We start from the raw sequence: 12,500 nt of genomic DNA, 5'->3' as shown, positions 1-12,500 counted from the left end.
CTGACCCACCTCCATTCAGCTGCTCTCAGCTCAGCCCCTGTAGCTTATCCTGCACTGAATAGAGGTGGGTCAGCGTTGCGATGTTTGCGAAGAGAGACTGGGGAAATCATTCTTGGCTCTGGGGATCAAAATCGGCAATTCTGGGACCCCGCCAACACATCTTTAACCTGCCCACACAGCGATCTGGAAATACACATAAAATAAAAGGGAAATACAGATAATTACACATAACGCTTGAACGTCAGGTCTTTGTGATATACATATATAATATGATTTTTTTGTGAGCTCTAGATAATGTAGCCCATTTCTTTTCAATTCATACGCTACGTATAAAGTGAAAAGAAATGGGCTACATTCTCTAGAGCTCACGAAAAATCATATTATATATGTATAAATAACATGGCAGCCTCCACAGCAACACGTGTGTGGAGGCTGCCATGTTTCCAAGCGTCTGAGCTTGCTCTGAAAAGTCCCAGCTTTTCCAGCACACTGGAAGCGCTGGGACTTACGTCACCAGAGCGCTCAAAAAACGCCAGCCATCTCACTTTCAAGTGTGAGAAAAACGCTCCAAGCGAGTTCCAGTTCGCTTGGAGCGCTGCCCGAACGCAGCCAGTGTAATGTGAAATTAAAGTACAGAAAGTGAGTCACTCTATGTCTATAAAGTATATATATATAAATGAAATAATAAATAGTAAAGTTACTAACTGTAAAGTATCAAAAGAATCTCTGTAACACAATATTAAAGTGCAACAGTACACATATATACACTGTGGGTAATATCAAACCAAAAACCCTCCAGGGAAACAACCCAGATTATAGTTCATATATCCAGGAAAAAAGTAGCAGCTGTGCTCCTTCTAGGACTGACGGGCAGCCAGCGGAGATCTGTAGAGAATGAAGAGAAGAAAGGAGGCGCCACAATAGTGTGAATACGTCAGGTAACACTGCCCCTATGTATGCCCAGATGTTACTTACTAGATGTAAAGCACTTGAGAAGTGCCACAGGTGCGGGCTGGATCATTAATAGCTACCCAGCGGGCTATCCTCTCGGGTGTGTGATGATGGGCAAACAACGGAACTCTGTAGAAAATAAAGAAAAGACAGGGGGCGCCACAATAGTGTGATAACGTCAGAACCAAAAGCCCCTTTGTATGTTGAAATTTCACTTACTAGATGTGAAGCACTTGAGAAGTGCCACAGGTGCAGGCTGGATCATTAGGTGCACCTGATGAAATGCTTGTTATACCGAGAAACGCGTAGTGAATTGGGTTCTAATAAAATACCCACTTTTATTTTACTTCTCGACATCACAAAGTTTTTATTCTGAAGCTTTTATCCAGTTTTTATTTAGTAATTAGGTATTTGGATATTCGTCTAAGTGGTAACTGATATACCGCTTATAAAAGTAATCGGTTCTTTATAAGTGAACGGGAACCCAGAAGTAATGTGTCGTTATATATCCGGAGAGGATAGCTCGCTGGGTAGCTACTAATGATCCAGCCTGCACCTGTGGCACTTCTCAAGTGCTTCACATCTAGTAAGTGAAATTTCGACATACACAGGGGCTTTTGGTTCTGACGTTATCACACTATTGTGGCGCCCCCTGTCTTTTCTTTATTTTCTACAGAGTTCCGTTGTTTGCCCATCATCACACACCCCGAGAGGATAGCCCGCTGGGTAGCTACTAATGATCCAGCCCGCACCTGTGGCACTTCTCAAGTGCTTCACATCTAGTAAGTAACATCTGGGCATACATAGGGGCAGTGTTACCTGACGTATTCACACTATTGTGGCGCCTCCTTTCTTCTCTTCATTCACCATTTGAACACATACAGCCGGGGAAATGAATGTGCTCGCTGGGCTAAATTTTTATTGGAGTAGTTGCAACAAGTGATATCAGACGCTAGCAAAGGAGTGCAAAGCTAAATAGTAATCCTTGCTCCAGCAGTTTGCTACTGTAGAGGTCACCATTCCCTGCTATTCACTTCCACTTTTATTATTAAAAGGACAGTCTAATCAAAAATAAACTTTCATGATTCAGATAGAGCGTGCAATTTTAAACAACTTTCCGATTTACTTTTATCAATTTGCTTTGTTCCCTTGGCATTCTTTGTTGAAAGCTGAACCTAGGTAGTCTCATGCTAATTTCTAAGCCCTTGAAGGCCGCCTCTTATCCCAGTGCATTTTGACAGTTTTCCACAGCTAGGGGGCGTTAGTGTATGTGTGCCATACAGATAACATTGTGCTCACTCCTGTGGAGTTATTTATGAGTCAGTACTGGTTGGCTAAAATTCAAGTCTGTCAAAAGAACTGAGATAAGGGGCAGTCTGCAGAGGATTAGATACAAGGTAATCACAGAGGTAGAACGCATATTAATATAACCGTGTTGGTTATACAAAACTTGGAAATGGGTAATAAAGGGGTTATCTATTTTTTAAACAATAACAATTCTGAAGTAGACCGTCCCTTTAACTCTCCATTCCCACATTTCCCTCTATCCTTGTCCTCACCTTTTGTGAAAAAATATTTCTAACATATTTATTGGGTGCTCATTTTAATGCTTTAGAGAAGTTTAATTGAAATTAATTTGTATGCTCCATCTTCCTTCTGTTTGTCATAGTTTTCATACCACCTGTTTCAGATTGTTCCTGGAAAGTTTGGGGACTTCAGAGGTTTGGGAACACTGTATTGTATTATATTTATCAGGTGGGTGTAACCTTTAAAAAGCAGGGCCACACATAGTTGATGAATGCAAGTTAGAATTTCTGTAAACTGAAATCTGTTTAAAAAAGTGTACAAAGCAACTTAAAACAGACATTAGCATTTCTTCCTGTCTGATCATTGCTGTCTGTGGGGTGTGCAGACCTGGCCTCTCTCTTGTGACTGCTAAGGATTCCTATTGTCTCCTTGACATCCTGCACAGGCCACTGATCTTTGTCTCAATCTCCCTTCTCTCTATCCCCAGGGACGCCTGAAAGCCTTGCTGAAAAAGAGAGGCAGCTTATGGGTATGATTAATCAGCTGACCAGTTTACGAGAACAGCTGCTGGCGGCTCATGACGAGCAGAAGAAGCTGGCAGCATCACAAATTGAAAAGCAGCGTCAACAAATGGAATTGGCCAAACAACAGCAAGATCAGGTGAGGGGTGTAGGACAGTTACTTGCAGTGCACTGTATAACCAAAAGGTGCCCCTGCTGCTTGAGTGTTTTTGTACTATCAACTATACACAGCTCAAAAGTAATATGGGCAACGAGATTTTGTTTTGTCATTGTGATAGATTGTGACACATGTATTGTTATTATTTATTTATTGTTGGTGTCTTGATTCTGTAATATGTGTTTGTAGCAGGTTACACTCCTAATTATCTGCAGTCTGCCGACCAGGGTCAAATAAGCAAATTGTTTTCAGAGCGAGTCACAAACACCCAGGTCTGATAGTGATAAAACATATTGACAGATGGAAGAATACTCACATAGTAGTAACCTGTAAAGCCACTGATACAATGGCTACGTTTAGTGACAATAAAGAGAATGTTTCCTTACATATGGTAGAGTGATGTAAATAGTTATGGGTTTTTTCTGCTTAAAACAGAGAATCTCAAGCTTGTAATTGTGTTTCAGATTGCACGACAACAGCAGCAACTTCTGCAGCAACAACACAAAATCAACCTCCTTCAGCAGCAGATACAGGTCAGAGATCACATTCTGTTTTGGATTTTTTAATGTGGCCCTTAATCTTTCCCGTTGTTTCCTGTGCACTGTGTTCTCGTGTCTGCTCAGCACAGGGCCTCCAGATGATTTCTGCTCTTGTGGAATTGTATCCGTCTGTAAAATGTATTGGGCAGCCCTGTCTCTGTATAATGCCCATGTATGAATTAGTAAGCAGCAAGTATTTGTGTAAATAAGACAGATCCAGCCTTGTAAAGCATCATTATTGAATCATGATTATTCATGTCTGTAAGAGCAATCTGTGGGGCTCAATTTACAGACCTTAAGCACTTAGGCAACAGTAAAGACCCAAAAGTACTCTCATCTTCCTCATTTACCACGTCTCCCTTATCCAATGCATAACATTAAGTGAGGCGCTTGAGCCATTCACCTTTACAAAACCAAACATCTTTGCCTGTTGTATTTAAATTGCACAATGTACATATGAACTTAAACCTGGCAAGGGTGAAGGTGTGCCAAGGTACAGTCAACTCCAACCACCTGATTAATTAACTTATAATTACTCTCAACGCAAGGGACCCCCTGCCCACCCATTGTTTCAGAAGACTAACATACTGATAACTACAAATTATAGATGTGTATACGGAGAGACAGACGACATCAGCTACCGAATGAAATGTTCTATTCCAGTTAGACTTTGTATGTACAGCTGTGTGTTTAGGAATTTACAAATGACTGTTGTACTTTGCATTGTTTTCTATATAACATGGTAATTGTGGTGCAATAGTGTGGGCTGGAAATTGGTTATACTTGGGTGAGTTTTCTTAAAGCTTTCATCATATTCTGTAAGCTATTTACATGGCCAGGCCTCTCAGATCTGTATTTTTATCTACAGATTATACTTTTAGTACTTCAGATTCACAGTTGTATCTGCACCACATGCTCTCATGTTACCTTATGTTTCCTGTATGATTCACAGCACCTTGTATAAGACAACCAGGTGATGGTAAACGTTCCCCTTTGTATAAACAGACCCGAAATGTCAGTGATATTTTAGATGGAGTTTAATTCATCAGTTGTAATGAGGATGCACTATATCTGTAGTGGATCATGTCCGCCCGACATTTATCATTGCACAAGCATTTTGTGTGAAATGCTTGTGCAATGCCGCCCCCTGCATATTCACAGGGGGTGTCAATCATCCTGATCGTATCTGATCTGGATGATTGCTATCCGCCACCTCAGATGAGTTAGGATGAGTTAAATAGTCTTATAACCGCTGCTTCTTAACTCTTGTTTCCAGCAATCTGGAAACTACGGGGGTAGATTGCAGCATCCGCTGCTTTATAAATCTACCCCTAAGCCTCTTTTCTTAAAGAGTTCATTGAGGAGAACTGTGGGAGAAATGATTTTTCTCTATGTCAGAGAGTTTATAAGAATCTATCCCACTAAATAAATGCCCCACACCAGCTCATAAGAATTCCTTTGCCAGATACCTCTAACAGCATTTTGTGGTTTTCACATTCAAAGCCATTTCATTCTAAACACTGCAGTAGCCCCCAACCACCAAATGTAAAATTCCTTTGTAGCAGAATAGCACCGCTATGTTGTTCCCGGATACAATTCTACTTCCTTGTTCCAGTCTATGCAGTTAGCTGTTTGTCATGTTGATTATAAAATGGCAGAAAATGATATGAAGTTGTTAATTGTACGCAAACCATGAACTGATACTGTTGGTTAACCTGTTTTAAAGTCTGTTCTGCAGATATTATCAATACTCACTAAAAAGGTCATCGTGTTTTACTTGACCCCTGCAAAATGCAACTTGTGATAAGCTTGCTTCTTAGATGTTTTTGTGTGTTTAACTTTTATCATATCAGTGTTATATCAATAACCACTTTAGGAGATTCATTAATTCTGACAGGGACTCATCTGACGGATCAGAATTATATTGAAAAAGAAGTAAAACATTTCAACATTGTCATATAGGGGTTGATTTAGTAAGCAGCGGATTTGCTTTCGTAAGACCACTGCTCCTCCAGCGAATCATGTCCGCCCGGCATTTGATAAATTGACCCCAAAGTGTTTTTACATGAAAATTCTAATGAATTGGTATAGGGTGATGATAGAAATAATTTGCTCCTGCCTGGAGGTAATTAGGTTTTCTGATGCAATATTTTATTTTATTTAGTTAAAGGGACAGTCTACTTGATTTTTTATTTTTTAAAAAGATAGATAATGCCTTAACTACCTATTCCACTGCTTTGCACAACCAAAATTGTTATATTAATATACTTTATAATCCCTACATTTAAGCCCCTGCAGGCCGCCTTTATCTTAGTGCATTTTGACAGTTTTTCACAGCAATACATTGCATGTACATGTGTGCCATATAGATAACATTGTGCTCACCTCCGTGGAGTTATTTATGAATAAGCCCCGATTGGCTAAAATGCAAGACTGTCAAAATAACCAAGATAAGGGGGAAGTCTGCAGATGTTTTGATACAAGGTAATCACAGAGGCAAAAAGTGTATTAATATAACAGTGTTGGTTATGCACAACTAGGGAATGGGTAATAAAGGGATTATCTATCTTTTTAAACAATAAAAAAAAATAAAGTAGACTGTCCCTTTAAGTTGTAATATGGATTAAGGGCACTGAATTTGGCCTTTTGTGTCACCTCTTTTTGCCTTTTTTTAGATTTCACAAAAAGATTGTGCATTGTTCAGAAAAGTGAGCTCCAATGCTGCACTTGCTTAAGTAATCATGATAGGTGCGGCTCGTCACAGACGCAGCGAGGGGCACAGCGGCAAACAAACATTATAGTCATTCTGAAAACGTAGATATCAAATGTCAGCAGAAAATGGTTCTCAGCTGGATAATTGTGACACGTCTGCACCAAGGGCACAAACAACCATTTACCTCTACAGTCTGGGACACTAAATCTGTGGCTGTTTAATGCAGAGGTTTAAAGAAATGAGAAAGAAGGAGGCCCTTGTTTCATGGGCTAACCTTGCCATACCCAATCTATCAGGCCCCTCGCAGACAAACCCCAAACTGTAAATAAACAGCTCCAGATTTATTGTGCAGTAAGTGCTGCAAGGAAAGCTGACACTGGCTAATTATACTGCTCACAAAGCCCCCCTTGTACACTGCCCCTACTCACGTTAGTTTGTGGAGCAGATGAATTCCTTGGGTATTGTCATTTCATACAACGAAGGGTGCAGAAAATAAGGTCTGGAATGAGTTACAGCTGCACAACAGTTCATTAAGAATATCTTTATGTTTCATGTTGTTTTTCTCTTCCATCCCATCATTCATTTAAAAGCGTTCAAGCATTTTGTCTGTATTGGACAATACAAATATATTTTTTTTCCTTATAGAAAGTATTTCCAACCATTAAAATGTTTAGTGTAATAAATTAGAAGTCTCTCTTTCTTTATTTCTCTCTCTCTCCCTCTCTTTCTCGCTCTCTATCTATATTTGTATATATATATAAAGTGGATTTATTTCATAAAGGTAATGTTTCGGGGAACACAATCCCCTTTATCAGATTGTATCCCCAAAATGTTACCTTTATGAAATAAATTCACTTCTTCAAATCATTGTTACTTTGCATACTATCCTGACACCCTAGTATATGCCCATGAGGCGGTGTGAGTTCTCCTGGTTTAAGATGTATATATAATGGCACAAGTTATTGTTATAGAAATATATAAATGAGATATTGTCACATTTGGCACTAGAATAAATCTACTAACTTTTGATGCTTCATGAGTTATTAACTTTGTGTTCTATTATATAATTTTAACATCAATTAATGCAAAAGTGTAAATTTCATTCTTTGGAAATTTGTTATTTTTAAATATATGTTGGTACAATAATGAGATATTATTTGCTAAACACGTCCTGTGGAACCTGAACTGTACCCCTTAACTGGACAGGCATTAAGGGCCACACAAAAACCCTTTGAATGTGATCTGTAGTTTGGGTAGCCCTGTTCTAAAACTAGAATAGATATTTAACAATCTCCAGATTATCTTTAAATGAATATAGATAATTTATTTTCATGCTAAATAAATAGGAAACACAGCTCTTTAGTAGTCAGATGGGCTCCAAAGTTTGATAGAAATTTGTCAACTTGTTCTTTATATAGACATGTCAGATGAGCTAATTTGGGAGGCTAAACACCAAGGTCACACTGAGTGATGACAGTAGGGTTTGTTACTGCAAATAAAAAAGAATCCCTACCTGTTAACCATTTGCCTGCCAGAAAGGACTGTGTTATAGTTCTTCTTGGCAGCCAATGAGTTAACAGCAGTATTATTAGAAAGAAGATTAGATTAATCCAGAGTTTGTGGATTTACAAAACAAGGACAATTCATTTGTAAGGAGAATGGAAAAGCCGCACCTAACAGCCTCTAACAGAGAGAAGTTTTGCCCGAGCTGTCATGTGTCAAGAGCAGCTGTTTTTCTGTATCTTGTAAACATGGGCACAGCACAGTTACAGACAGCAATCCCAGCAGTGTTTCCCATGACTCTGCAACCTTTTCCCAAACAACTGAGGTTGCCGGCAAGGAGATTGGGACAATTGTTTCTCACAGAGCCACTGCAGCTGATGTCCTATCAGTTATCAGAATAGGTCCCACCCTCCCCTGTAGCTCAGATAAAACGCCTGAGAACAGCGATCAAACAACAAAGGGCCGTGGGTGGGAAATTACTTTATATATTAACCCCGTTGATGCTAGAGCACGATATAACTACCAACTAAATGATCTACTGCAGTTAACCGTGTCCATGCTGGAGAACAGTTTAGTTCTTCACTAAATATTAAGCTATGGTTAACCCAGTCCATGCTGGAGCACGTTATAATTCCCAACTAGATTACAAGTGGAGTGCTTATTTATTGTGCACCCGACTAAGCACTCATTAGGGCCGAATTATCAAGCGGGGGGCGAATCATGTGCACTCTACATCACTAAATGCCGACAGCATATGCTGTCGGCATTTAACATTGCACAAGCATTTCTGGTGCTGCCCCCTGCACATTCATGGACAATTTGCCGCTAGCAGGGGGATGTCAATCATCCACAATAGTATCTGATCGGGAGGATTGCTGCCCGCCACCTCAGAGGTGTCAGATGAGTTAAGGCGCAGCATCCACTGCTTGATAAATCTACCCCATTGAGTTAACCAGAAGTTAGACCTCTGGTTAATAAAAAATGTGGCTTAGAATAAAGTGGATAGTTCCTGTATGAATAAAAAAAAAAACAGCATCTTTATTTTTGTAAATATTAACTGCACAAAGCAGTTATGAGCGGTTAAAGGGAGCGGGTTGGGGTGTTAGAAAAAATGGAACTGAAAATGCCTTTAGATTGCGGTCGGTGGGGAACTGTGCGTTCCCTTTAAATATATATGTATATGCAGAAACAAACGGCACTTAAAATGCCTTTAGTTTGCGTTCTATGGGGAACTGTGCGTTCCCTTTAAATATATATGTATATGCAGAAAAAAACGCCACTGAAAATGCCTTTAGATTGCGGTCTATTGGGAACTGTGCGTTCCCTTTAAATATATGTATATGCAGAATAAACGGCACTGAAAATGCCTTTAGTTTGCGGTCTATTGGGAACTGTGCGTTCCCTTTAAATATATATGTATATGCTTAAATTCACATGTAAACTTATAACTATATACGTATATATTTATATACATATATTAAGCAATTGCTGCCCATCATTGCATGACTTACCCCCTTTGCTGCCCTTGGTTCTTATGCTGTATCTGACGGCATGAGAACGAGGCACCCATTGAAGCCTATGGAAGCACGCAATTGTGAGTGCAATGCTTTCGTGCAATGCCGCGATCGCATTGCACCTAACTTGGATATTTGTACTTGTATTATATTTTTTATCAATATAAACCGCCATTATCATTCCCCCAGCCCCAGCCATTATCATTCTGGATATTCACATAAAGCTTCATGTATGAGCTTTTGAGTAAGTACACAGACTGGCATATAGAATATAGAATACATAGGGCCTGGTTATCAAAAACTCTCTGGGAGAGGCAGTGGGTCTTGCAAAGGGGTGTTGCTTTTAAGTATGTGAAGGTGATGCTTACATTACTATAAGGCTCACAATAAATCCTAAATTTATAAATCATATAAAACAAATAAATGGAATATTAAGATAAAAAAATATTGTTAATCGCTTTAAAAATTGTAACAACATTGTTCTGCAAAAATCATATTTTAGTTGCACGGTACAAATACGTAATAAAACTGCACATGCAAAAAATAAGCCCTGTGAAATTTATATTTAGGGGTCAATGTATCAAGCTCCGTAAAGAGGTTGACACCCCGTGTTTCTGGCGAGCCTTCAGGCTCGCTGGAAACAGAAGTTATAAAGCAGCGGTCTAAAGACCGCTGCTCCATTCCATAACCTGTCCGCCTGCTCTGAGGCGGACAGAAATTAACCTGATCGAATACGATCGGGTTGATTGACACCCCCTGCTAGCAGGGGGCGGCATTGCACCAGAAGTTAACAAGAACTGCTGGTGCAATGATAAATGCCGACAGCGTATGCTGTCGGCATTTATCGATGTGCAGCGGAGATGATCCGCTATATCGGATTATGTCTACTCGCACTTACATAAATTGATGTAATGTGAAATCAATTTCCCCTCCTCTGCTAGTGGGTTGAACAGGGGTTTTCCAGGGTTCTAGTTGCCTGTCAGGTCTGGTGTATTCTCTAAACATTTCCTACTGTTGATCTCGCAGTTTTTTTGCAAAAGGTGGATAAATATTGTCCATATATGCAAAACACTTATTATCCTAATAGAAAAATGTCTTACCCAGAAATAAAGGCGATTGTAAGGTACTATTCCAGTGATGGCTATCCTTGGCACCCCTGATGTTTCGGGACTACGTTTCCCATGATGCTCAACTAGACTGCAGAGTGCCTAAGCATCATGAGAAATGTAGTTCCAAAACATCTGGGTTGCCAAGGTTAACCATCACTGTACTATATGCTGAAAACAGAGTTATCTGATTTGTATTGACTGCGGCCGCCCACTGCCTGCTAACTTCCCTCTCCCAGTGAAGTTTCCTTTACCAGCGAGCTCCATTCATTTTTTAGATAAATCCCTGATAGCAGCCCCAGTGAGTGTGTGGCAGGTTTTATACGTCTATCCCAGCAAAGTTTTGATCATCGGCCCGTAGTGAGGATCACAATTTTTCTAGGTCATGGATTATTAAAGGGACATGAATATTTTAATTTTCCCATAAAATGCTTTATTAAAGGGACAGTCAAGTTAAAAAAATAAATAAATCATGATTTAAATAGGGCATGTAATTTTAAACAACTTTCCAATTTACTTTTATTACTAATTTTGCTTTGTTCTCTTGGTATTCTTAATTGAAAGCTAAACCTAGGAGGTTCATATGCTAATTTCTTAGACCTTGAAGGCTGCCTCTAATCTGAAAGCATTTTGACAGTTTTTCACCACTAGAGGGTGTTAGTTGATGTGTTTCACATAGATAACATTGAGCTCAGGCACGTGAAGCTCCTAGGAGTCAGCACTGATTGGCTAAAAATACAAGTCTGTCAAAATAACTGAGATAAGGGGCAGTCTGCAGAGGCTTAGATACAAGGTAATCACAGAGGTAAAAATTGCATTAATATAACAGTGTTAGTTCTGCAAAACTGGGGAATGGGTAATAAAGGGATTATCTAAATTTTTAAACAACAAAATTCTGGTGTTTACTGTCCCTTTAAGGAAAATAAAACAGCTTTGCAGTATACATTATATATTTTGTCAGCTTTTTCTGTAAAATACCTTAAACAAATGTCACATTTCAGTTCTCTTTAGAGAGTTTGTTTACATTGGTCCCTAACTGGCCACAAAAAAACTGACTAGAAACATAGATCCCACCAGATTGTATAACTGCACTTTATTTGTAAAACCTTGTAACAGTGAAGCTGTAAAACATTTAGTTTAGTGTCCCTTTAAGCTGAATAATTAGGCAACTTCATCTGAGATTTTTTCTGGGTCCTACAGTAGTAATGGGCCATAAATTAAGGTTGCGTTTTGGTTAATCTTATTCTGTTTTCAAGTCCATTTTGACTGTGATGAAATAAAGCTGCTGAATGACAGAGCTGTGCTGACATGCGCCGTATATAACACATATTTTTACTAAAATTGGTGTATTCACTACCTAAAGATGTTGCAGCTTCCCAGAGTAAATCGCAAACAACAATACAAGTAACTGGATGGTTCAGGATGTATTATAGCTTCATCTGTGCCAAATTCAAGATGCTTAAAAATTGAATGACTAGCAGTCAAAACGTGTTTGCTTCAAGCTGAAGAGAAAAATACTGGTGTTTGTGCTTACAAACTGATGGCGCTTTGTGCACAACTGACAGCTAGCGTCATTTTGAGTGACTGATAAGTGGGATGGCAGCTACTCATGAAGAAATGTGCGCTGAAAAGAGGATGAGATGCTTTGGCATGTGCAAAATAACAGCTCTCATCCGTCAGGGCCTCAGACATTTTATGCAAGCACAAAACTAGATTTGTGCATTAACTGTGTGTGCATATGCACCTATGCGCTTCTGGGTGTCTGTGTTGTATTTATAGGTGCAGTCCTTGGCTTGGTCACATTTACAGCAATTTACTTCCCACATCACTAATGAAATTACTGGCCCTCTTGTTTCCTCTGGCTGAAGGGCCCATTGCTACTTGTCTGATTACACTTGATAAATAAGATACGCAAGTCATTTGTATAATATTTCTCATGGATCAGCTTCAGCTTTCCGCTATTTATTCT

At 39.3% G+C, this 12,500-nt stretch overlaps 1 protein-coding gene across 4 annotated transcripts in view; it reads left to right on the top strand.

The window, feature by feature from the left end:
• Positions 1-12,500, top strand: part of SOX5 (SRY-box transcription factor 5) — a 488,205-nt gene that overhangs the window by 297,874 nt on the left and 177,831 nt on the right. For all 4 annotated transcript variants that reach the window (XM_053719111.1, XM_053719110.1, XM_053719112.1 and 1 more), the window contains 2 exons: positions 2,966-3,138; positions 3,621-3,689. In XM_053719111.1, the coding sequence (XP_053575086.1) occupies positions 2,966-3,138; positions 3,621-3,689 (242 nt within the window). The remainder of the gene's footprint in view (positions 1-2,965; positions 3,139-3,620; positions 3,690-12,500) is intronic.

This window comes from Bombina bombina, chromosome 6, assembly GCF_027579735.1.
Source record: "Bombina bombina isolate aBomBom1 chromosome 6, aBomBom1.pri, whole genome shotgun sequence".
Taxonomy (NCBI): Eukaryota; Metazoa; Chordata; class Amphibia; order Anura; family Bombinatoridae; genus Bombina; species Bombina bombina.
This window is presented reverse-complemented; position numbering and strand designations above follow the sequence as displayed.